General features: G+C 43.1%; 1 protein-coding gene across 8 annotated transcripts in view; it reads left to right on the forward strand.

Annotated features, from left to right (window-relative positions):
* The first annotated feature begins 15,996 nt into the window (after positions 1-15,996).
* ATXN2 (ataxin 2) overlaps positions 15,997-27,276 on the forward strand; it is a 126,931-nt gene continuing 115,651 nt past the window's right edge. For all 8 annotated transcript variants that reach the window (XR_014326674.1, XR_014326675.1, XR_014326676.1 and 5 more), the window contains exon 1: positions 15,997-16,339. Coding sequence is in view for 3 of the 8 variants with exons in the window: in XM_082852599.1 (XP_082708725.1) it covers positions 16,119-16,339 (221 nt within the window). In the remaining 5 variants the exon portion in view is untranslated. The remainder of the gene's footprint in view (positions 16,340-27,276) is intronic.

Consider the following 27,276-nt stretch of genomic DNA (forward strand, 5'->3'; position numbering starts at 1 on the left):
CATGGTATGGAATATTACATTTCGTTTATCCATTAACCCAGTTATGAACATTTGAGATGTTTCCACATTTTGGTTATTGTGAATAGTGCTGTTATGAACATGTGTGTACATATATTACTTTGAATACCTGCTTTCAATGTTGGGGGTTTATACCTAGGAATGAAATTGTTGGGTCATACGGTACTTCTATGTTTAACTTTTTGAGGAACTGCCTAACTGTCTTCTAAAACATCTCCACCATTTCACATTCCCACCAGCAATGTACAAGGGTCCCAATTTCTCTACATCCTTGCCAACACTTGTTATTTTCCATTGTTTTCAATGTGGCCACCCTAGTGAGTGCAAAGTGACAAGACAGATTTTAGAGATGCCCATCAATTTCCTAAATATTTATTTCAACAGGGTCAAAATCTTGCATTTGATTTTTCTAAAAAGAAAAAAATATGCAAGGAAAAAAAACTAGGCTTCTACCTTTCATCCATTCCAATAAGGCTTGGATTTTGAACAATTTGAGGTTGGAAATACCCTCATAAATGCCCTTATGAGGTTAAATTCACTGAGATGTGCTTAAAAACAAAAACCAACAAAAGAAGAACAGTGGAAACCTATACTGACAACTTTGAACCCGGCTCCTAAATAACTATCAGAATAGTGGAAAGAATTGTGATATACTTGTTACAACTGAACAAAGCAGAAAAGAAAAGAAAAAATCCAGAAGCCAACCTGCTACATATATTTGTATTAATTTGACCATGATCAGAAGAATTTAATGGAAATGGACTCAAACATTTATCTAAAGCATATATTTATCTGCCTATCTATATAAATATGGATACATACAAATATAGATGCAGATACAGATATAGCTATATCTGAGTCCATTTCCATTAATCCCTGTGTGTTGTCTGTATTTATACAGATAGATATAGATAAATGAATATATCTTTTTTACCTTGTCAATCATTTTCCTGGTTCTCTAGGAGTGCATTCAAAAAGCACAACCCACAAACACACACACAGAACTTCATTTAAAATCCATTAATTTAAGTATTCATTAACTCAGTAAAATATTTGTTGAGGGGACTTCCCTGGTGGCACCGTGGTTAAGAATCCGCCTGCCAATGCAGGGGACATGGGTTCAATCCCTGGTCCAGGTAGATCCCACATGCCGCAGAGCAGGTAAGCCTGTGCGCCACAACTACTGAGCCTGCGTTCTAGAGCCTGCGACCCACAACTACTGAGTCCACGTGCCACAACTACTGAAGCCCGCGTGCCTAGAGCCTGTGCTCCGCAACAAGAGAAGCCACTGCAATGAGAAGCCCGCACACCGCAACGAAGAGTGGCAACCGCTCGCCGCAACTAGAAAAAACCCCGCATGCAGCCACGAAGACCCAACGCAGCCAAAAATAAATAAATAAAATAAATTTATTTTTAAAAAAATTTGTTGAGCATCTATTAAGTGTCAGGCAGTGTTCCAGGCACTACAAGCAGTAAAGTTCCTGCTTTCTAGTGGGAGGCAACAAATGATAAAGAAAAGACCTAATATATATTTAGTAGTGATAAGTGGTATGAAGAAAAATGTAGCAGGTTAAGCGGGTACAGAGTGATGAGATGGGTGCAATTGTATATAATAGGGTGCTCAGGGAAGACTTTTCCAGTAAGAAGAACCCAAAATGAGGTCAAAGATCTGAATGAAGGGCATGGCCATATGTATACCCGAGGGAAGGACATTCCAGCCAGAGGGAGCGGCGCACGCACAGGCCCTGAGGCGGGGGTGGCCTTGGCAGGTTGGAAGACACTCAAGGAGGCCAGTGTGTCTGGGCTTGGATGAGCAAGAGGAAGAGTGGAAGGAGTGGAAGATTGAGGAGGTAGTGAATGTTCACATATTTAAGACCTTGGTAGTCAAGGTGAGGCATGCGGCATTTACTGTGACATGGGAGCCATCTGAAGATTTTTAGCAGGGGAGCCACGTGCCATGGCTTGTGCTTTTAAAGGATTGCTCTGGACATTATTTGGAAAAGAGACTTAATGAGGGTAGGAGTGGAAGCAAGGAAACACATCAGGAGACCCCAGCAACCATAAGGTTGGGAGATAATGGTGGCTTGGACTAGGGTGTGAGTGATGGAGGTGGGAGAAATGGCAGATCCTGGGCATGTGTGAAGGTGGAGCCAGCAGGATCTGCTGAGGCACTGGGGGTGGGGAGTGAGCAAAAGAGGGGCCAAGGACAGTCCATTGGTGGTGGTGGTGGTGGTGCACCTGAGCGGCTGAAGAGTGGTGGTAGAGCTTCCTGAGGTGGGGGAACCGGGATGTGCAGAGTTGAGCTCTGGAGACATGCTGAGTATGAGAAGTCTGTGAGACATCTCAGTGGGAGATGTCAAGGAAGCAGCCTGGAGTTCATGAGGGGTCGGGGCTGGAAGAAACAACGCGGGAATGTTCGGGGACTTTGTGGTACTTGAGGCCTTAAGTGTGATTGGATGAGAAACCATCTAGGGTGTGTGGAGGGGCTGACCCGAGGGTGTGTCCATGCTGAGAGGTCAGGGAGGTGAGGAGGGACTAGTGAAGGAGCCACCAGTGGGGGAATGGGGAGAACCATGGGAGAGTCAAGGCCAGGGAGCCAGGTGACCGAAGTGTCTCCAGAATGAGGAGTGATCCATAAACTAAAAAAAAAATTTCATCCATGTTGTGGCCTGTGTCAGAATAGCCTTCCTTTTTAAGGCTGAATGTTATTCCATTGCATGGGTAGACCATGTTGTGTCTATCCATTCATCCACTGATGGACATTTGGGTTGTTATTGCTACTTTTTTCACTTAAAAAAAAATCAATACTTGGGCTGTGGGATGGATTACAAAAGGGCACAAGGAAACTTTAGAGGGTGATGAATATGTTCATATCTGGATTGTGGCAATGTTTTATAGATGTATATATGTCAGAGGTCATCAAATGAAACACTTTAAATATATGCAGTCTGTTGTATGTCAGTTATACCTCAATAAAGCTGTAAGAAAAGGCAGTATTTAATTAATTCAAATAGTGCCAAAAGTTACCCAGTAAATGACAGGTCTCCTTTTTTCTAATCTCCAATCCTCCTTCCCAGGGAGCAACCAATGTTCGCAGTTTGTGGCCTTCCAAAGGTAGCCTAGGCACACGTGACCTTATGTTTATGTTATTTCCTGCCCTACCTTTTCGAAAACCTTAACGTTAGCAGCCCACACTCACTGTTTTGTACCTTGTTTTTTCCTCTTGATAACATCCTAGAGACCCTTCCTTATTTATCTAAATACAGCTGCTGCATTATTTGCCACGTGTGCATCCTATTCGGCTGTTTGGGTGTCTTACACTGTGTCTAACTGGTCCCCTGCTGATGGGCACTGAGGTAGTTCCTGGTTTTGGTTATTGCAGTGCTGCAGGGAATATCTTGGTGCAAATGTCTCTCTGTCCATGGGTACAGAGGAGTTCAGATGTGAAACTCAGCATCCCATAACCTTTCTGCGACTGAGTTTTCTCCTCTGAAATACAGGGAAATAGTGGGTTGTGATATTATACACAATGGAATTTTATTCAGCCTTAAAAAGGAATGAAATTCTGACACATGCTACAACATGGAAGAACCTTGAAGACATCATGCTAAGTGAAAGAAGCATGAAGGTCACATACTGTATGATTCCACTTATATGAGGTCCCTAAAGTAGTCAAATTCATAGAGACAGAAAGTAGAATGGTGGGTGTTAGGAGCTTGGGGGAGGGGGAAATGGGTACCAGGTGTCAGTTTGGGATGATGAAAAAGTCCTGGAAACAGATAGTATTGATGGTTGCACAACAATGTGAATGTACTTAATGTCACTGAACTGGACACTTAAATATGGTTAAAATGGTCATTTTTTGGGACTTCCCTGGCAGATCTGTGGTTAAGACTCTACGCTTCCACTGCAGGGGGCGCGGGTTTGATCCCTGGTCCAGGAAGATCCCACATGCCGCGGAGCAACTAAGTCCATGCGCCACAACTACTGAGCCCACGTGCCACAACTACTGAAGCCCGCGTACCTAGAGCCCGTGCTCCGCAACAAGAGAAGCCACTGCAGTGAGAAGCCGGCGCGCAGCGATGAAGAGTAGCCCCCGCTCGCCGCAACTAGAGAAAGCCCGCGTGCAGTAGCAAAGACCCATTGCAGCAAAAAATAAATAAACGAATAAATCAATAAAAATAAATAAATGACATCATCTATCTGAAGTACTTAGAAGAGAGCTTGGCAGAGCATATCAACATAGATCAGGAGAGCAGCGCTTGTTATTTGTCGGATGAATTCCTAGTGGACGATGGTTGTGTTATTTTGTGCTCCCTTATCCTTTGCAATGAAAAAGGCCGGTTCCAATTTCTGTATATTTTTGGTCATTCTACTCCAACATTAGTGCAGAATAGATAAAGGGGGTAGAGGTGGTAGTGGGGAGCACCCAGTGGAAGCGAATGAGGGTGTCACTATTACAAAGAACAACCGACAATATGTGAACCTCCTTGCACAATGCCCAGGTCAGCCTATTCAAAAGCAGTCCACAGAGGCTGCTCCCCAAGCTGGAGCAGCTCTCGAACACCAGGCTTTGGATGGGGGTTGAGATTTTCGAACCCGCCGCCTCAGTCCTGGCTATGTAGGGCTTTCCCAACAGGTCAGTTTCACCTGAGTCACTCCTGTCTGCCTGCAGAACATGGAACAGAACACTCAGCGCTCTGAATGCCAGGATACCCAAAGCCTCCTTAGGCCTGAGGTGGGTAAGGTCAGAAGGGCTTGGCCCTGAGGGAGACATGCAGGCACAGGCCGCTCCACGCCCCCGTCATCTCTCCCTTCCCCACAGCCTCTCCTGTGTTACTCTCTCCCCGGGCCGTGTAGGATACAGAGGCGTAAGCTCAGCCTAACTCTTAGTTTTCGTTTGGAAGGAGATGGAGATGAGTGTGAATGAGTCCATTACTCAATTACTAGAGGTCAATCTAGAAAAAAATCACTCTCAAACCTTGGTATAACTCCAAAGGGTTACATACTATATGATTTACAGTATGTATGTATGAAATGACAGGCTTGTAGACATGGGGAACAGACTAGTAGCTGTCAGGGGTAAGGGGACCATGGGTGAGATAAAAGGAGGTGTGGCTAAAAAGGGCAGCATTAGGCATCATTGTGGTGATGGTAAAGTTCTGTATCTCGACTGTATCAATGCCAACAACCTAGTTGTGATTTCGTACTGTAGTTTTACAAGATGTTACCATTGGGGAAAATGAGCAAAGGTACATGAGATCTCTGTATTCTTTCTTACAACTGCATGTGAATTTACAATTGCCTCAAAATAAAAAAAGCAAAGAAACAAAACAAAGAAAACCTTGGCATAATATAGCCCGAGTTAAAATGTAGTCTATCCATACTTTGGGGAATGATTCAGCCTCAAAAGAGAAGGAAATTCTGACACCTGCTACAACACAGATGAACCTTGAAGACGTTACAGTAACTGAAAGAAACCAGACACAAAAGGACAAATACTGTATGATTCCATCTATATGCGGTATTAAAGCAGTCGAAGTCAGAGACGGAAAGTAGACTGCTGGTTACCAAGGGCCGGGGGAGGGGGAAATGGGGAGTTAGTGTTTAATGGGCAGAGAGTTCAGTTTGGGATGATGAAAAAGTCCTGGAGGTAAATGGCAGTGATGGTTGCACAATAATGTGAATGTACTTGATGCCACTGAACTGTACACTTAAAAATGGTTAAAATGGTAAATTTTATGCCATGTATATTTTACCACAATAAAAAGAAATAGCCCAAATGTCAGAAAGTAGATTAGTGGTCGCTAGGGGCGACCACTAAAGGAGGTAATGGGGAGAGATTGCTAATGGGTATTGGATTTCTTTGGGGGACAATGAAATGTTCTAAAATTATACTCTGGTGATAGTTGCACAACTCTATATATGCTAAAAACCAGTGAATTGTACACATTTATTTATTTATCTGTATGATTCCACTTTTTTTTTAATTGGAGTATAGTTGCTTTACAATGTTGTGTTAGTTTCTGCTGTACAGCACAGTTAAGCATCCATATGTATACATACAGCCCCTCTTTTTTGGATTTCCTTACCATTTAGGTCACCACAAAGCACCGAGTAGAGTTCTCTGTGCTATACAGTCTGTTCTCATTAGTTATCTATTTTATACATAGTAGTGTATATATGTCAAGCCCAATCTCCCAATCAATCCCACCCCCTCCTCCCCTCTTGGTATCCATGTTTGTTCTCTACTTCTGTGTCTGTCTCTATTTCTGCTTTGTAAATAAGTTCATCTATACCACTTTTCTAGATTCCACATACATGTGTTAATATACGATATTTGTTTTTCTCTTTCTGACTTACTTCACTCTGTATAACAGTCTCTAGGTCCACCTACGACTCTGCAAATGGCGCAATTTCATTTTTTTATAGCTGAGTAATATTCCATTGTAGATATGTACCACATCATCTTTATCCATTCCTCTGTTGATGGACATTTAGGTTGCTTCCATGTCCTGGCTATTGTAAATAGTGCTGCAATGAACATTGAGGTGCATGTATCTTTTTGAATTATGGTTTTCTCTGGGTATACACCCAGGAGTGGGATTGCTGGGTTATATGGTAGTTCTATTTTTCTTTTTTTAAGGAACCTCCATACTGTTCTCCATAGTGACTGTACCAATTTGCATTCCCGCCAACAGTGTAAGAGGGTTCCCTTTTCTCCACATCCTCTCCAGCATTTATTGTTTGTAGATTTTTTGATGATGGCCTTTTGGACCGATGTGAGGTGATACCTCATGTAGTTTTGATTTGCATTTCTCACTTCTCTTTTTTAAATTGAAGTACAGTTGATAGACATGTGGCCAAGTTGTCCTTACCATCTGCAACTGACATAGAGCCAACTGCCAGACATGTCAATGAGACCATCCTAGACCATCCAACCCCAGTCAAGCCAGCCCAGAATGGAAGAATTATTCAGTCAACCCACACAATTTTAAGACATTTTAAAAAGTTAATTGTTTTAAGCCACTATGTTGGGGTGGTTTGTTACACAGGGAATGCTGATACACAAATACTCAGAATGTTCTTTAAAAGGCTTGTGTAACTTAAAAAAAAAATCATGTGTCTAGATCATTAGAAATTGCAGTAATAGGATTTCTGAGTCATTTCCAGGATACTAGAAGCCTGTCAATTGCTTACTGCTGCATGAAGACTTGTCCTGCATTGACCCTCTGAGGACAGAAATGAGCCACATGTGCAATGGAAGAGAACCCTGATCAAAGGAGAGTGAAACCAACTCTCATAGGGACTCAGCTGCGACCTCCTTCAGGCCTGCAGAAGGCTGGTGACTTAGAATAGTTCCCCAAAATGCCCCTCGTGGTTTCTTGGCTCCAATGCCTACAAGACCGCATCACAAGCTATTAACTGTAAGAGAAGGAAGCTTTATCCAGTGGGTGAATGCGAACTGGGCAAATCACATATGATGGAGACATGTGCGTAAGGAAGGCTAGCTGTTCAACCGTCCCCATCACTGCCTGGAAGTGCTTGGGTCATTAGGGGGTGACCTTGATGTTGGCCCCGTCATTGTGGCCCATGGCTGGTAGCCATCAGCAGGTCTGAATAGGAAGCATATGCCATTTCAAGCTCAAAGAAGCAAATGTGTATAAACTGAGAATTAGTCTCTGTCAAATCAAATCAACTGAAGTTTATTAAGTGCCTACCACATACAGATGGACTCTGTTTGGGTGGTGGGAGTGAAGGGTTCTACCTGTTTCTGCAGCTCCTATATTTGACCAATATGGCATTTCAGCAGAAAACAATACAAATGTGGCAGAAAGGGATGCAGGGGTGAAAAGTTCCTGAAACAAGCTTTTCCTTTCCATTTCCAGGATTGACTGCTTAGAGTTTGAGAATGGCAGTTTGTGGCTGAATAAAACAAAATTCAAGTGGTAGAGATAGTAATTGATCTTACTTTGGGAAATGAGAAAGGGCAGGTTAGCAGCGAGTGACCTTGGATAGCTCATGCCACTTTTCTGTTCTGGTGTTGCCATCCCTATAATGGGGTCAGTGCCAAAGGAAACAATGCAAATAAAAGGGCTTTGTGGGAGTTCCCTGGTGGTCCAGTGGTTAGGACTCAGCGCTTTCACTGCTATGGCCCTGGGTTCAATCCCATAGGCCTCCCACAAGCCACAAGGCATGGCAAAAAAAAAAAAAAAGTGCTTTGTAAACCACAAGGTGCTATACAAATATTAGTTATTCCTACTGATGTCCTAACATGTTTTGTTTTGTTTGTTTTTTTGGAAAAGGTAATATACAAGGTATAAAAGGCATGGTAAAATAAGTTTTCAAACAGTGTAAGGGGTCCCTAGTCCCCTAGTGTCAATTTTTTGTGCCTCATTTAGAGATATTCTAGATGTATGCATATATACACAGTAAAAAAAAAACCCACACACACAAACACACACACACACGCTCACACATACTTCCCTTTTGTTTAACACAAGTACGTGTATACCATACAAAATATTCTACACATTTATGTTTTGTTGTTTTGTTTCATTTTTTAATTTTCTGCTTTTTGGCTTACCAACAGGTCTTTTTTCTCCTCAGCTTTTTTGAGGTACAATTGACAAATAAAATTGTATATATTTAAAGTGTACAACGTGATGGTTTGATATTTGTAGACTTTCCAAAGTGATTACTGCAATCCAGTGAATTAACACATCCGTCACCTCACATAGTTACCTTTTTTCTTTTTTTAACAACAGGTTTTAAAGATCCTTTCAGATCAGTGTAAAGATCTACGTCTTTCTCACTGAACAGCTGAGAATATTCCATATTCCATTGTATTTGGGACACCCTACAAGGCATTTATCTGTCTGCCGCTGATGGAGTTTCTATTCTTTGTTCCAAACAACACTGCAGTGATTATCCTTGTACATTCATCTTTTCACCCTTATTGGGCCAAGGGGAAGGTGCAGTGTCACTTTTGATAGGCAGTGCCAGCTTGTCTCTTGCAGATGGTGACTTTTACAATAGTCAGTTATTTCTCTAATCAGGAAACAGGCAGTAATCTGTGGTGCCAGCTCCCTAGAAGATTGCATTTGATGAAACCAAGGAGATTAGTTTATTTTCCCAGAGAGCCAGCTTGGGCCATCACTATTTCAAATAGCAAAGTGGTTTAGAGTCCAGATGTTGGAGACAGACTGCCTGGCCTCAAATCCCAGCTCTGTCATTTAATGAGTCTAAGTTTAGGCAAGGTGACTTACACTCTCTGTGCCTCAGTCTCCCCATCTATCAAATGGAAATATAATAATCCTGTCTACTTCATAGGGTGAATGCAGGGTTTCTCAACCAACCTCAGCACCACTGACATTTAGGGCTGGAAAATTCTCTGGTGGGGGCTGTCTTGTGCATTGTAGGGTGTTTAGTAGCTTCCCTGGTCATTACCCACAGGATGCCAGTAGCATTTCCCCTTCAATTGTGACATCCAAAAATGTCTCTCAAGATTGCTAATGTCCTTTAGGGCGAGGCAAAATTCTCCCCTCCTGACAAGAGTCAATGGATTGTTGTGAGGATTAAATGAGTTATTATGCAGAAAGAACATAGAACAGAACTGGCACACAGTACCTGCTATAGAAGGAACTACAATTATTTTCATCATTAACATTCTCAAGTCCTGGCTTACCTTATAGAAAATAAGTAGTTTTGATAATATGGGAGCTTAAGTAAGACAGTGGGTATTGTTAAGTCTGTATGTGTTCCACTTCCAAATAAGAATCTAAGTCCCTCTTCTAAGATCATAGGTCCGCAGTGTCAGTATTAATTATAGTCTGATCCCTCTGGGGTTCCACTGTAGGGCTCACAGTATCCTGTAGCAAACTAACAAGATCACATGCTAAAGGCCAGCTCAGCTGTCACTGGTGCTGCACGCATCCATTTTAAATCCCATCCTGCATTCTCCAAATGGTGCATACCTCACATCTTCGGCTTTCCATAAACCTGTGGACCCTGAAATAACAGGCTGCCCAGGAAATTCACCTCCCAAAAAGAGGGTGAATGAAAACAGAAAGGGAGAACCAGGAAAAACAAATGGCCGAGTTTCTTTAAATTTCTGGCTCTGCACAGCACAAGCATTTCCAGTGAAAAATAAAGAATTCTTTCTTTTGTGTCTATTTCAGCCGGCATCCAGCTTTTGCCTTGTGAATAATGTCACTGCATTATTATTCTGTCCCACAAGGTAAAACAAAACGAGCAACTGAACAACCAGAAGTGTGCTTGTGTGGAGGAAATGGCTCATTTAAAAGCTTTTCAAATAATGTTGCTGTGTTCCCTATTTTGTCACACCCTCCTCAGTTTTTTCAAACCTATGGGAATGTCATTACTTTGCACACAAGGTGTGTAAATAATGCCCTCCTGGTAGCATCATACCACACTCTTTCTTCCTTCCTTCCTTCCTTCCTTCCTTTCTTCCTTCCTTCCTTCCTTTCTTTCTTTCCTTCCTTCCTTTTTTCTTTCTTTCTCTTTTTTTTTTTATTGCCTTTAGTCTTTTGGGATTCCTGGAGTGTCTACAAATAGATTAGCCTCTAAGAATTCTGAGTAACCATGGTTAGAAAAAAAACACTGGTTTAATTAGCGATGGTCCTATTTTTGAAATTCCATCTGCTCTTTTTTCAAGTCTATGCAAAAACTTGAAGAGGATGGGTTTGGGGGGGTGCACGTTAGTTTTGATTTGAATTAATTTTCATGCTTTTGAAAGAGAAATCAAGAGTATTGAGTGAATAATGTATCATCATACATTAAGCATGTTCAAATGAAGAAAGCTGAAAAGAAATGATTGCAGAAAAATGAATTGCTGGAAATACTGGATCATCTGATGTGTGCTGCTGTACTGAGTGATCACAAATCACTCTTCCCATTTCTGTTTTGCATGGCTACATCACTTTTTCATCTCCAAATCCTCAGACTTGATTACTCATTGCTATGATGAAAATTAAAGGGCCGTGTGGCTCATTCAAGGGTCACTGAAAATCAGAAAGCAAGTATAGAATCCACAGGACTGGATTCCCAAGTTTGAAAGTCTTTCTCTATATGGTTTCTCACTTGATACTTCTTTCATTTCTGAAATAGTGGTTGAAATGGCCACAGCTATTTTTGAAGTATTTAAGCAATACTTTTCTATATCTGAACTCTTTCAGAACAATGTTCTTCACTGTCTTCAATGACAACTCCCCAATGACACTTGTTGGTTTTGTTTAAACGGCTACCTGAAAATCATTTGGGGTGGGGGAAGCGTTCAAAGATTCAACTTCTATTGGATACAATGTTAGTTCCTGACTTCAGCATTTGTCTTTAAAGAATTCTGAATGCACACAGAAATCATAGGAAATGCACTTTTTTGGGGGTTGTGTGTATTAGTTATCTATCTATCTATCTATTTATTTATTTATGGCTGTGTTGGGTCTTCGTTTCTGTGCGAGGGCTTTCTCTAGTTGCGGCGAGCGGGGGCCACTCTTCATCGCAGTGCGCGGGCCTCTCACTGTCGCGGCCTCTCTTGCTGCGGAGCACAGGCCCCAGATGCGCAGGCTCAGTACTTGTGGCTCACGGGCCCAGTTACTCCGCGGCATGTGGGATCTTCCCAGACCAGGGCTTGAACCCGTGTCCCCTGCACTGGCAGGCAGATTCTCAACCCCTGCACCACCGGGGAAGCCCATGTTATCTATTGCTGCATAACAAATTATTGCAAAACTTAATGACTTAAACAACAAGAATTAGGAGTCTGGTACAGTTTAGCTGAGTGTCTCAGGCACGGGGTTTCTAAGAAAGCCTAATAAGGTACATTGACCAGGGCTAGAGTCATATCAAGGCTTGATTAGAGGATGAGCCTCTTCCAAGCTCACTCACATGGCTTGTTGCTGTCCATCAGGTTCTCGCTGTGGTTGGAGACATCAGTTCCTTGCCATGTAGGCCTCTCCATAGGGCAGCTCACAACATGGCAGCTAGCCTTCATCAAAGCAAGTGAGAATGTGCAATCCAATACAAAAGGCACAGTTTTTGTAACCTAATTTTGGAGTGAAAACCCATAATTTTTTCCAACTTTTTGTTAGAAGGAAGCCACTGGGTCTTGCTCATATTCAAGTGGAGGGGATTTCACAGGGTCTGAACACCAGGAGAACAGGATCATAGGGGGTCACTTTAACGGCTGCCTTCCACGCTATTTTGTCTTTTTTTTGGAGGGGGCTGGATTAGTTCCCCGACCAGGGATCAAACCCAGGCCCCCAGAAGTGGAAGCTCTGAGTCCGAACCACTGGACTGCCAGGGAATTCCCACACACCATTCTGTCTTACGGTGCATTATCCCATTATTTTCATCTAAAGCTAAAGCCCTCTGACATCACAGTTGTTGTTAACCATGTCTTCAGAGATCCAGAATTCAGATGAAGGGTTTGCAATAAGTGATATTACTTCATTTTGGGTGGTGATCCTCCCTCCACAAAGAAAAAAAGGGGGCTGTATAGAATAGAATCAACAGTAGAGGTTCCCTTGGTTTCTATTTTAATATAAAAACAGAAATCAAAAAAAATTTTTTTTTTTTTTTTGGCCACACCGCATAGCTTGTGGGATCTCAGTTCCCTGACCAGGGATTGCACCCGGGCATGGCAGTGAAAGTCCAGAATCCTAACCACTAGGCCACCAGGGAACTCCTGAGAAATCAAATTTTAATGATAAACTCTCAAACATTCCAGGTGTGGATGTATTATGAAATGGCACAGTCACTTTGGAAAAGAGTTTGACAGTATCTTTAAAAAGTTAAATTTAAATTTACCATATCACCCAACATTCCATTACTAGGCATCTGCCCAAAAGAAATAAAAACATATGTCTACATGAAGACATATGTTTACAAATGTTCATAGCAGCATTATTCATAATAGCCCAAAACTTGAAACAATCAAAATGTCCACCAACTGGTGAGTAGATACACAAAATGTGGTATAGTCATCCCTCAGTATCCTCAGGGGATTGGTTCCAGGAACCCCATGGATACCAAAATCCGAGTATGCTCAAGTTCTCTGTATAAAATGGTGTAGTATTTGCACATAAACTATATACATTCTCCCGTATACTTTAAATCACCTCTAGATTACTTATAATAACTAATACAACGTAAATGCTATATAAATAGTTGCCAGAGCTTAGCCAATTCAAGTTTTGCTTTTTGGAACTTTTGGGAATTAAAATTTTTGGGGGGGAAACTCCCCGGCGGTCTAGTGGTTAGGACTCAGCACTTCCACTGCCAGGGGCCTGGGTTCGATCCCTGGCGGGAGAACTAAGATCCAACAAGCCGCACAGTGTGGCCAAAACAAAAGACAAAAACAAACCAAAAAAACCTGTAAGAAAAAAATTTTTTTTCGGGCTTCCCTGGTGGCACAGTAGTTAAGAATCCTCCTGCCAATGCAGGGGACACAGGGTCAAGCCCTGGTCCGGGAAGATCCCACATGCCGCGGAACAACTAAGCCCGTGCGCCACAACTACTGAGCCTGCGCACCTAGAGCCCGTGCTCTGCAACAAGAGAAGCCACCACAATGAGAAACCTGCGCATCGCAACAAAGAGTAGCCCCCTCTCACCGCAACTAGAGAAAGCCCGTGCGCAGCAGCGAAGACCCAACGCAGCCAAAAATAAAATAAATAAAATTTAAAAAAAAAATTTCTGTTTCGATCCATGGTTGGTTGAATCCAAGTATATCCATACAATGGAATACTATTCAGTGATAATAAGGAATGAAACCCTGATACATGCTATGACATGGATAAACCTCAAAAACATGTCAAGTGAAAGAAGGCAAAGAGCACATTGTAAAATCCCATTTATATGAAATGTATACAGCAGATAAATCCACTGAGACAGGTACATTAGTGGCTGCTGGGACTGAGGATGTTCTGGGAGTAACTGCAAATGGGTAAAAATGATTCTTTTGGGGTGATGGAGATGTTCTGAAATTAGTTGTGATGGTTGCACAACTGTGCAAATTTACGGAGAATCACTGAATTGTACACAAAATGGGTGAATTTCATAGTATGTAAGATATATTTCAATAAAGCTGTTAAAATATAGTTTCAATAATAATAGGTGAAAACTTCAGCTTTCTCAGCATAAATGAAATCAAGTTCAGCTATGTCAGCTTCAGGTCTTCTTATTCCACTTTCTTTTTTCCTTCTATCTGTGGAATTTGGTCCTAGCATTGAATTTTGGGACCTTGGTCCCAGATATGGCTAACTGTCAAATCATTAAACGAGAGAAAGTTGATTGTATTTCTATTATGGTCCTTCTATTTTTTTTTTCCTCATCCAGTTTTTTAGTCTCAGTTTCCTTTGGGTTAATTTTTCAAGGAGTTTGCAACTGTTGGCTTAAAAGAATGCTCTTTCCCTCCTCAACCTCCTTTCTACCTCAGATGGAAGATAAAGTTGATATCCCACTTGTCAACTGTTTGCAGAATATGATAATCATTTTTGCCCAACTATCTAGGAGATTTTCAATTTGGCTACTGGAGGCTCATGGCTTAATCATTTTCTAAGTTTCTCTATGTCTTTACCTTTATTTGATAGTTCTGGGAGACTGAGGTACATGTTGGTGTTTCCTCCCTATCATTTCCTGAAGTAATTTCACTTTTTAAAAAACTAGATTCTTCACCAAGGGAAACAAAAGTTACCTCATCGCTTCCAATTTAATTGCAACACAGTAAAAAAAGAAAAAGAAAGAAAGAAAAGAAACACGGATTACTGTGCTGGCTACCAAGCTAAGTTAAAGTAAAACTTCTAAAGGGGCCAAGGTCTAAAGTTCGCACATTCTTGTGAGATCTGTCTCCACCGAAGGAAACCCCATTACCAATAGCTCTACCAATCATGTACACTTCTTTTTGAGTCTCATGAAGGAGGAAAAAGAAGTTCAAAGTGAAGGAACATGGGTTCAAATGAAGGTCAGATACCCAAAAGAGTTTTCTGGTCAGTGGTGCCGGGGTTGGAAAAGCGGGGAAAACGTAATCAGATGTGGGTGGCCCCGGGAGGTTGTTCGATTCCTACCCTGTTGGTCTTGGCAAGGGAAGACAGGACGGACTGTCTTTGACACCCGGCTGACACAGTGAGAGCCTACTGTGTGCCAGGTGCCGGGGATACAAAGAAAACTATGGGAGGCTTGTGTTCCAGGTGCTTTATATATAGCAAGACAGTCTCCGCCCTGAAGACACTTGCAGTCCATTTTCGAAGTTGCATCAGGTGGGGCAAACACGGATTCTCCTAGCAGCCTGAGAACGGTGAACGCTGCGCGGGTGAGGGGCGCCCAGAACCACTGCGTTTGGGTTCGCTACACCAGGCTGGCCCTGCAGGCGAACATAGACACTCCCTCTCCGAAGGGCAGACCCGCCTCGAAGAGGGCGGATCCGGGCAGGGCCGGCCGGCGCCGGGCCCTCACCCGACCCCAGCGAACGCGGCCCTGCGCGGCGCCCGCTCCTCACGTGTCCCTCCCTGCCCCGGTGCCGCCTCACGTTCTGCTTCCGCCCGACCCTTCCGACTTCCGGTAAAGAGTCCCCATTCCGCACCTCCGCGCCCACCCAGCGTCGCCACGCGGCACCTCTGTGTGCCCGACCCCCGATGCGCTCGGCGGCCGCAGCTCCTCGGGGCCCCGCGGCGGCCATCGAGCCTCGTCGCTTCGCCGCGGCCAGGTGGCCCGGGCGGCGCTCGCTCCCGCGGCCGGCGCGGCGGGGCGGCGGCAGCGGCGGGGCTCCGACACCGTATCCCTCCGCCGCCCCTCCCCCGCCCGGCCCCGGCCCCCCTCCCTCCGGGCAACGCTCGCCTCCCTCCGCCTCAGACTGTTTTGGTAGCAACGGCAACGGCGGTGGCGCGCCCCGGCCCGGCTCCCGGCGGCTCCTCGGTTTCGGCGGGGCTCCCCGCCCCTTCGTCGTCCTCCTTCTCCCCCTCGCCGGCCCGGGTGCCCCCCCCGCCGCGCCGACCCGCGCCTCCCCGCCGCGCTCCGGCGTCTCTTCGGCGCGCCCGGCTCCCGGCTGTCCCCGCCCGGCGTGCGGGCCGGTGTATGGGCCCCTCACCATGTCGCTGAAGCCCCAGCAGCAGCAGCAGCAGCAGCAGCAGCCCGCGGCCGCCAATGCCCGCAAGCCTGGCGGCGGCGGCGGCCTCCTCACGTCGCCCGCCGCCGCGCCGTCGCCGTCCTCTTCCTCAGTCTCGTCGTCCTCGGCCGCGGCTTCCTCCTCCTCCTCCTCCTCCTCGGTGGCGGCGGCGAGCGCAGGCGGCGGGCGGCCGGGCCTGGGCAGGTGGGTGTCGCGCCCCTGCCCCCTACGCTTAGGGGCCTGGACCAGCCCGGGCCTCGCGTCCCCTCCCCCGCGGCCCGCACCGCGGTCCCCGCCCCGTGACTGCCTGGGCTGGGGGGGCGGGGTGGGCTGCGGGCCTTCAGTGGGGGTGGCGCTCCCGTCTAGAGCCTGGTGCGGTAGGGTGAGGGGGCGCCGCGGAATCCCTCTGGGAATGTCAGGCGGTGTCCATCCTCCTGCAACATCCCCACCCCCTCTCTCAAACGGTCAAGATGGAAGGACTCGGCAGCCTCCCCCTCTCCATTTAAGTGTTCGGGAGGCTTTACAGGTCTCGGCGATTGTCAGCCCTCGATCACCTTTTTTAAGGCTCCTCTGCCCCCAGTGAGGGGGATGCTTGGGCAGTGCTCCCACCTCCTTTAAATATTAACGTGGAAGGGTCTTTAGGTTTAGGTTGTCTCCCGAAACTTGCCAACTCCCCCGTTTGGGAATAACGAGGGAGGGGGGTAAGGTTAGGGCAGTGTCCCCCCCCCCCCCCCGCCTGTTAAAGGGGCAGCCACAGCCTCAGCTGGAGTCATGAGGGTCTGTGCAGTCTCCTTACCCACGCCCTTCTCTGCCCAGAGAGAGATCGAAGGACCGGGTGGAGGTGGGTGGGCAGTGACCCCCGCAGCCCTTCCCATTTAAGTCTGAGGCGGCGGCGGGGGCTCCAGAGCTCCGCGGGAATCGTGGGGCTCTGTGCAGTTTCCCGCAGCGTTCCGCCCTCCCCCACGTGCGGAAGGGATGGGGGAGTGCCCGACCCCCTCCCGGTCTCCCTCCTTCCCCCGCAAGGCCTCTCTGGCGCGGGTGGCGGCCGAGCCGCATTGCTGTTCCGAGGCCGCGGAGGAGAAGGCGCCTTTGAATAGTGGTGGGCGAAGGCCGGCCCCAGGCGCGGCAGCTCAGGCCGGACCGGGGACGTAGCGGGCGTTGGCGGCAGCGGGCGGGCACGCTGTGTGTTTTTTCCCAGTACTTGCCCCGATTTATAAATTTCCAGAGGAGAGGGATGTCAGCAGGAGGCACGGTGGGGTTCCGGAAGGCAGAAATGCGGTGTTTACTTGCGTCGCCTCCCCCACTTCACTTTGACCCAGGTTTGTGGTACAGACTGGGGGCTTACGTCGCCTCAGCCGACCGGGTCTGGCTCTGGAGGTCTGGTGCGGGGTGCGTGGGGGGGGGTTGTCAGTTCGCATTTCGCGAACTAAGAAAATGCTTAGTGTTCAGACGGGGCAGCAAATGTCAATAGATTGCATTCCGTTGTGGCCAGTGCCCTTAACTTGGGGATTGCCGCCAGAGATCACCAAGGGCAGGCCAGTCCACGTCCCCTGTGCCCCGAGCCCATCCGTGTTGCCGGCACCACCGTGCCTCCCCTTAGGCCTAGGCGGGGTTGGCAGGCTCGGTGATGAGAGTCCTCCTTAAGTAGACCTCCTGGCTTTAGCAGGTGGTGGGATAAGGGGGTATTTTTTGATGCAGAGTTTTCTCTTTTTCTTTTTCTTCTTTTTTTTTCAGTTTTCTTTTTGAAAACAGGTTTTTAGCAATCCATTTCCAAAGAATTATCATTTATGGCAGGATAACTTATCCATCAAGATGATTCAGAGCTGATTTTTTTAAAAATAAATTTAAAAATTTTATTTTTGCAGCGCGCAGGCGCGGGCTTTCTCTAGTTGCGGTGAGCGGGAGCTACTCTTCCTTGCGGTGCCGGGCTTCCCATTGCGGTGGCTTGTTGCGGGGCACGGGCTCTAGGCGCACGGGCTTCAGTAGTTGTGGCACGCGCGCGGGCTCTAGAGCGCAGGCTCAGTAGTTGTGGCGCACGGGCTTAGTTGCTCTGCGGCATGTGGCATCTTAGTTCCCCGACCAGGGCTCGAACCCGTGTCCCCTGCATTGGTAGGGAGATTCTTAACCTCTGGGCCACCAGGAAGGCCCCAGAGCTGGTTTTTTAAGGAGTTCTGCCTTCAGTGTGGGACAGTCAGGAACACTGGTTTTCTTGACTTCTACGCTACCCACCCACCCCCGCCCCCCACTCCCAGTTTCGCCTTTGAAGCATCTACAGTTGCTACCTATCAAAACTAGTTAAAATGAAGTGCTTATTTTCCCAGCTCTGTCCACATACAATTCTGTAACTTCAGTTCCCGTTTTCCAGTGGCATCCATAGTAACAAAAAAATTTGGAAAAAATTTAAGTATAATTTTTATAAAGAAGGATGCACTGTTTTTTCCTTTTTGGGATCAGATAGAAATCTGGCAGATATATTCAACTTGTTTAAATAATTAAAAATGAAAACTAAGGTTTTTAGATTGCATCAGTTTTCCTTAGGCTTAAAAATTAGAGAATTTGTTCCAGAGTGGCTTGAGTGATCAAAAATATTTGGAATGTTTTAATACCACAGATCTTTTTTGTTCCTTGAGACTTCACAAACATTTAAGATTAATTTAGATTCTTGCTTGCCTTAAGTTCTTTTGAGTCATAAATTGTATGTAGCCCTTATTCTTTTTGATGAATATGTGAAGTTTCGTTTAATGTATTGGATTCATATAGTGTGAAATTTTGTTATTGTACATGTTCTTTAGTTAATGTACTTGTGGAATTCCTTTCCATTTTGAATCACTGTTACTGGGTTCTTTATAAACCAATTACAGTTTCTAGAGTTTCTTCACGTATGCTTGTGTGTATCAGCAGTTCAAATGTGTTTCTGGGACCAAAGGTGAATTAAAAAAATGCAGCATTGGGTTTGCCATGTTTATAGACAGCAAAATATTCTTGAAAGTCTAGAAACTCACATGTGCTTTAAATAATACAGCATTTCATATTCGAATTTTTTTGTTGTCAACAGTGGATTTTCATGGCTTTCAAAAATTTATTGTCTTTAATTGTCATATGCTTTAGAAGGTGGCTGTTTTCTCTTAGATTAATGTAAACACAGTGTTAAAGTGTGAACGTAATTTTACCTTAATCCAATTCTTATTTTTGCTGCTTTGATTTTTATGTGGTTTTAGTGATTGTGTATGTTGTTTTGTGTTCAGCTTTTTTCTTCTTAGCACTGCATTATAAATTTTCTTTTTAAAGTTTCTGCTTAACCATTCTATTGTGGGGATTTGGGTTTCCACATTTTTGCTATTATAGATGGTGGTGCAGTAAACATCTTTATACTAAGCGCTTTTTGCTTCAGTCTAATTATTTCCTTAGAGAAGTTCCCAGGAGTGGTTTTACTAGGCCAGAGGTCTTCAAGTTTTTTATGGCTCTTGCTAGCTGTGCCATAATACTCTTCAGGAGACTTGTGTTAGTTTCCAGTGCTGAAAAGGTGGCTCTTTTATAGAACGGTTTTTTGTAGTTTGTCAAACACTTTGGGGGATTTTGAAGGGAAAAGTTGCATTTACTGTCGAGTGCATACATAATTAAGTGCTTTTATTAGTTACCTGTTTATCTTTCACTTTGGTTTCTCTGAGGATTTAATTAATGAATGTGAAGGTGGTTTGAAAATTGTAACTGTTAATATTAATGAGGATACATGGTATATCTATTGTGCTGATACTTCTGCTACGTAGAGGAATGACAGTCCTGAGGAACTTATTCTAAAACTTTGTTTTTTTTGGTTAACCTTCTTGTTCATCTAAAAGTATTTTTTATTAGCTGCTAGTATAAGATCAAATTATTTTTTAGTACCTTTTTTTGTAATTTCATAGCACTATTGGGAATTATCACTGGTTAAGCCGTATCTCTTTCTTTTCCATGGTCCCTTCCCTGTTAAAATATATATATATGTGTTGCATGTGTATGTATTCATAGATAGATAGATGTAGATACAGGTTTATAATCCTATTACTGTATTCCAGACCCTAAAATAATACAGTATTAGAATTTCTTTGGATACAGGATTAAGTGTGAATGAAAACTTTCTTAGTAATTTTCAGATTAGTACTTTCACTGCTTCTTTCTCTTAAGGCATTGCAACTTAGAAATTATGCTGCAGTTCATTGTAATTGTTCATCATGCTTCCATTTAAATATTGGTGAGATTTTTGTCTCTTTAAATTAAGTTTCTTATAGAAGAGCCTAAAAAAACTACATTCATTCAATACATAAATTTATTGAAAATCTGTGTACAATGGAGAGGTAGGTGCTTGGGATATATTAATGAATAAAAGGAAAGATAGCTGCCCTCCAGTTGTTTACATTCCGGTGTGAGGAACCAGACAATAAATGAGACATTAAATTAGCAAACTGTATATATTAGTTAAGAGCCATAGGATTAGAGGAGAGCAGATTAAAGATATGATATGGGAGTGTGGGGGAAGGGAGTGGGTTGCAGTTTTAAATGGGTTAGCCTCTTGAAGAGATAACATTTGAGCAAAGTTTTGAACGTGAGGTAGTTAGCCATTTGCTTTTAACCTAAATTAATTAATCATATGGCCCCAGTTGTAATTTATAAGGTTTGAACTGCATCATCCCTTGCTAATTCATTCTTTTATGTGGATTAATTAACAAATTAATCCACAGGTAAACTGTAGATGGTTGTTAAAAGAGGTACCTTTTTGTGTTTCTATTGGGCTTTTTAATTTTACCTAATCAGTTTAATTTTCATCCCAAGTACCTAAAGAAAATATACTTTAAAAAAATTTTATTGGAATATAGTTGATTTACAATGTTGTGTTAGTTTCAGGTGTACAGCAAAAATACGCTGTTTAAGATTGGGCAAAAACCTACAACAAATAGCTTACCTTTGACAAAGGTAAAAGTAAGCCTATAGTTGCTTAAAGATTTTACATTTTGAAAAGTCAACGCGTTGCATGGTATCAGTCATGGTGTTTCTTTTTTGGTTAAATGTAAACTTGCATTTTCTGTGTTTCTATACTTTTACACAGGGGATGTTAACTATAGCTATTTAATAGCCATATGTTTCAGCTTTAAGGAGTTTTTTTGTCTAAATAGATACAGCTGTGTTAGTACTTATTTTCACCATTGCAAAGTGTTTACCTTGAAAAGGATTTTAAGTTTTTATAAGATTTTTTCCCTAGAATTGTAATTTTCTATTTTGGCTAGATAATAATAGTATTTTGATATCATTTTAAAGAGTTAAGCCTAAACAAAACTCTCTCTTTGTAGCTATTTCAAATGATTGTGACTTCAGTGGAGATACAGTTTACTAACAGGCCTACCTGCTACTGTATTTTTTTAATTGAAAGTACTTGCCTTTTTTTTTTTTTTTAGCCTATCTGGGTCATCTGTGAGTGTTAACCATACCAAGATTTAAGAGGTCCATATATTTTAGCAAGAGTGTCATTAAAATAAAAGTAGATTGCTCTTTCCTCTTGAGGTCTTTTTACCTCCTTAGATGTTAGATTTCAAAAATAAGGATGTGTTGGGACTTCCCTGGCAGTCCAGTGGTCAAGACTGTGCTTCCAGCGCAGGGGGCACGTGTTCTATCCCTGGTTGGGGCACTAGGATCCCGCATGCTGCGGGTGGCCAAAAGGGAAAAAAAGCGGGGGGGGGGGGGGCTTCCCTGGTGGTGCAGTGGTTGAGAATCTGCCTGCTAATGCAGGGGACACGGGTTCGAGCCCTGGTCTGGGAGGCTCCCACATGCCGCGGAGCAACTAGGCCCGTGAGCCACAACTACTGAGCCTGCGCGTCTGGAGCCTGTGCTCCGCAACAAGAGAAGCCGTGATAGTGAGAGGCCCGCACACCGCAATGAAGAGTGGCCCCCGCTTGTCACAACTAGAGAAAGCCCTCGCACAGAAACGAAGACCCAACACAGCAAAAATAAATAAATTAATTAATAAAACAAAGGACTAGTCTTTAAAAAAAAAAGCGGGGGGGGGAGAGTGTTCGTCGGAAAATTTACTCATCAGTGAATATGAAGCTGGTATCAAGCTTTTGAAAGATTGTAGCACGTAAATCTAGAATTTGTAATGTAGACACTTTTGATCCCATAACTTTACTAACATTACTCATGATTAGAAACAGGTTGACCTATATCTTAGGCAGATTTTTTTTTTTAGAAGATGTTGGGGGTAGGAGTTTAATTAATTAATTTATTTTTGCTGTGTTGGGTCTTCGTTTCTGTGCGAGGGCTTTCTCTAGTTGTGGCAAGCGGAGGCCACTCTTCATCGCAGTGCGCGGGCCTCTCACTATCGCGGCCTCTCTTGTTGCGGAGCACAGGCTCCAGACGTGCAGGCTCAGCAATTGTGGCTCACGGGCCTAGTTGCTCTGCGGCATGTGGGTTCTTCCCAGACCAGGGCTCGAACCTGTGTCCCCTGCATTAGCAGGCAGATTCTCAACCACTGCGCCACCAGGGAAGCCCCTGACCTATATCTTAATGTGTTTTTTTATATCTTTAAACTATACTTTTCTACTCAAAACGAATTTCTTTTATGTGTGTGTGTGTGTGTGTGTGTGTGTGTATGAAATTTAACACTTTGGGGCATACAGACATGTACAGAATGTGGCCCACACTGCTTATCTTATAATAGAGATAAGAGCTGTACTTAAACCAGTGTCCAAAACAGATTCTTTCTTCAGATTAATAAATTGAGAAAGTCTTTGTATAAGTGTTACCTCATTTGTATTTGAAAGTTCTGTCTTTTATAATTTGAAAAACAGTATGCTTTAAATATTTAATGTAGAAGAGTGCACAGAATTTAAAAAAAAAGCCCAAACTCCTTTAAAATTAAAATCTCCCACAGTCTTTCCTTTGAGGTAACCACTGTTAGAAATTTGGTGAACAATTTTTCAGACTCCGAAAATGAGATCATATGGTGCCTACTGTTTTGGATTCAAGAGTATATATTTTCTTTTTAAAGATTTATTTTTTCCCTAAAACTGTAGAATTTTAGAGCATAACAAAATAACAAAGTCTTAAAATAGAAGGGAAAAAATTTTAAGCTTTGAGAGGTGAGGGTATTTGCTCAAAGCAACGTATTTGTAGAATTTTGTTACATCCTTCCCATTAAATAAACGCAGAGATAAACAAGATCGTACTGTGTGGGACTTCCCCAGTAGTCCAGTGGCTAAGGCCCCGAGCTCCCAATGCCTGGTGCCCGGTTTGATCCCTGGTCAGGGAACTAGGTCCCACGTGCGCATGGCAACTAAAACCCAGTGCAGCCAAATAAATAAATAAATAGATCATGCTTTGTATTTTAAAGAAGACACAGCCACAGACAGTCCTTGCCCTTCAGGATAGCTTTTGTAACCTTGAGTTCAGCTGGATAAAATAGAAGGTCTAGTTCCTTTTAAAAATATATATATAATTTTGTACATATGTGGTGTGAAATCTACTTAAATGTGAAGTCCTTGGTTTTGTTAGTTGTAATTGTTTAGTATTGTGGATCTGGGGGGTTTATGAAAATTTGCCACAACTATTAACCTTAGGTTTTATTTGCTAAAAATATTTGCAGTTGTATTCATGTGAAAATTTGAAATTCCCTTTAATTTAAAATAATACTTATGTAGATTGCTTGTACTTTAAGCCTCGAAATTTAGTCAAGTGGCCATACAATAACAATTTCATGCCATGATTAGTAGCTAAATGCATTTTGGGAACTGGATAAAATGGCATGCTGTAAGGGAGTCTTTGTAATTCTCACCAGTTTGTGGTATGTGGCTTGTTTTTATTAAGAGTTTCAGAACAGGGGGCTTCCCTGGTGGCGCAGTGGTTGAGAGTCCGCCTGCCGATGCAGGGGACACGGGTTCGTGCCCCAGTCTGGGAAGATCCCACATGCCGCGGAGCAGCTAGGCCTGTGAGCCATGGCCGCTGAGCCTGCGCGTCTGGAGCCTGTGCTCTGCAACGGGAGAGGCTGCAACGGTGAGAGGCCCACGTATCGCAAAAAAAAAAAAAAAAAAAAAGTTTCAGAACTTTAGAATGTTGTCCTCTTGAAAGTATTACCTTGAGAGACTTTAAGAGGTTGTCAATGTCAAATATTTTTGATTGCCACTTTATGTTCATATTGCTTTTTATAAGTCATGTTAAAAGATACTCTTAGCAATAATTGTTGTAAATAGAGTATCTTGATTATAGTTTTTTTTAATTTATTTTTAAATTTTATTTATTTATTTTTAAAAATTTATTTACTTATTTGGCTCTGCCGGGTTTTAGTTGTGGCACGCGGGATCTTCATTGTGGCATATGGGATCTTTAGTTGCGACGTGCATGTGGGATCTAGTTCCCTGACCAGGGATGGAACCTGGGCCCCCAGCACTGGGAGTGCAGAGTCTTAGCCACTGGACCACAAGGGAAGTCCCAGTTTTAGTTTTAAAGAAAGAAAAGGCTGGTTTTGAATCAAATCGTGCATTCTTCTTTTGGGACTCATAAACATTTCTTGTGGACCTTGTGTAGTTACCTCTTTTTCAATCCTGAAACACACTTGAAAATCAGGTAGAGAAAAAACTTAAGGTTGAAGCTTGTGCAGATTACAGAAAGGTGAGCGCTTTTGGGCCTTTTCCACTTTATATGTGATTCTGCTTAGCTTGCTTTTTTGATTTACAGATTGCCAGCAAGTAGGTAAAACTTTTAGGGGCAAACACACTGGTAGCGATGAGAAGTAATAATAGTATGATAGAAGGTTAAGAGATGGGAAAATTATAAAAAAACACACAAGAGCTCAAAAGTTTACCATCAAGGGCTATAAGTGTATAGCTCCATGCCTTAGTAGACCCCAGAGGCATTACTATTTTATGGCATAATATGTTTAATTGATGTGCTCATAATGGTGACTCGTAAGACAAGGTTAAATTGTTTTTCATATCTTTCAAAGAAGTAATTTCTCAAAGGTTAGGTGATGACCCCTTAGTAGATTGTAAAATCACTTTAGTGGGTCATGACAAGCATTTTTAGAAAAAATGAAAAAAATAGAAGATATTACAGTGCATTGCATTTTAAGGGTAAGAATTGTTTTAAGGAACTTCTGTAATGTATATATACTGTGTTGCAATTTAAACTGTAACTTTTCATTGGTGTAGTCAAAGTCACTGATTTAGAGGCACCAAGATGCAGTAAAAGGATTGAGGAAGGGTTTTGGAGTTTTTTCCTACTCTAGGGTTGCCAGATTTAGCAAATAAAAATACAGGATGCCCAGTTAAACTTGAATTTTTTAAAATTTTTTTTTTAAGTATAGTTGATTTACAGTGTTGTGTTAGTTTCGAGTGTATGGCACAGTGATTCAGACGTATATATTCTTTTTCAGATTCTTTTCCCTTATAGGTTATTACAGAATATTGAGTATAGTTCCCTGTGCTGTACAGTTGGTCCTTTTTGGTTATCTATTTTATATATAATAGTGTATATAGTTTAAAACTCACAAACTTGCAATTTATTCCCCCCTCTCCCCAACTTGCATTTCTGATAAACGACGACTGATTTTTTGGTATAAATAGGTCCCAAATTGCATGGAACAAAATTATTATTTATCTGAATTTCAAATTTGACTGGGTATCCTTTATCTGGTAACCCCAGTCTGGGCTAGAATTGGGATTCACCCCCTGGTGACTAAAATTTAAGCTCTGTGAGGGCAGGAACCTCATTTTGTTCACTATTGTATCCCAGTCTCCTGGAACAGTGCTTGGCACTTAGTAAGTGGTCAGATGTTTGAGTGAATGAATGGGCAAGTTACTCTCAGGCTCAGTTTCTGTACTTATTAAAAGGGGGAAATAATACCTTCTTTAAAAAGTGAGATACTAAATTTTTATTACATGTCATTCTCCACACATATTAAGCTCTGAGTATTTTATTTGTTTTGGCACGCCACGCGGCTTGCAGGATCTTAGTTCTCTGACCAGGGATCGAGCCTGGGCCCTTGGCAGTGAAAGCACGCAGTCGTAACCACTGGACCGCCAGGGAATTCCCTCTGTTTTAGAATTATACAGATCTGGAGTTGGAGGTGGCTCTGGTGAGTATTTACTTCTCATTCTCTTTACTGATGAGGAAACTAAGGCCACAGAGATTATTTGCCAAAGTTCTCCCATCATCATTGGCTGCATAGCTGGCTTTGGAATCTTGTTCCCTCTTCTTTGTAATATGTTTCTTAAGACTTATTTTCAAAATTTGATACTCATTTAGTAATCTAAGAAAAGATCCACCTGTCCAGAAAAAAATTTTCTAAGTGTTTCAATTAGCAAAGGGTCTACTCTGCTATTTTTTATTTATTTATTTATTTATTATTTATTTTTGGCTGTGTTGGGTCTTCATTGCTGCACGCGGGCTTTCTCTAGTTGCGGTGAGCTGGGGACACTCCTAGTTGCAGTGTGCGGTCTTCTTACTGCAGTGGTTCTCTTGTTGTGGAGCATGGGCTCTAGGCACTCGGGCTTCAGTAGTTATGGCATGAGGGCTCAGTAGTTGCGGCATTCAGGCTCAGTAGTTGTGTCTCATGGGCTCCAGAGCACAGACTCAGTAGCTGTGGCGCATGGGCCTAGCCGTTCTGCGGCATGTGGGATCTTCCTGGACCAGGCCTCGAACCCATGTCCCCTGCATTGGCAGGCAGGTTCCTAACCACTGCGCCACCAGGGAAGTCCCCTACTCTGCTATTTTTTGTTTTCTGTCACATTGAAGTGGAAGAGTGTCTCTTTAGTCCTTTTAACTTAGGAACTTCAATCCGAAATGAAGTTCCTCTGTTTCTACCAGGCATTCCTTTCCTCTGTGACTATCCTTTCTTAATCTTTAACCTAGCTGGCAAATAGGTTTCACTTTATCTGGTAATTATGATTGCTTGTTGTGTTGTTTGAAGGATTCTGAGATTTCATGTTGTTTGGAGGATTCTGAGATTTCGTCTGGCTTTAGAGAAGAGATGTAAATAGAGAAGGGGGTGGGTTGAGTCTTTATCATGGGCACCGGAGGGATTTGCTGACTGTAGCTTAGCAAACTTTCTGATTGGTCTCTTTATGCCTAGACACTTCCTATATACTCTATAGCCATAAAAATCCTCCCCTCCACCC

The sequence above is a fragment of the Leucopleurus acutus genome (assembly GCF_964270905.1).
Source record: "Leucopleurus acutus genome assembly, chromosome: 13".
Taxonomy (NCBI): Eukaryota; Metazoa; Chordata; class Mammalia; order Artiodactyla; family Delphinidae; genus Leucopleurus; species Leucopleurus acutus.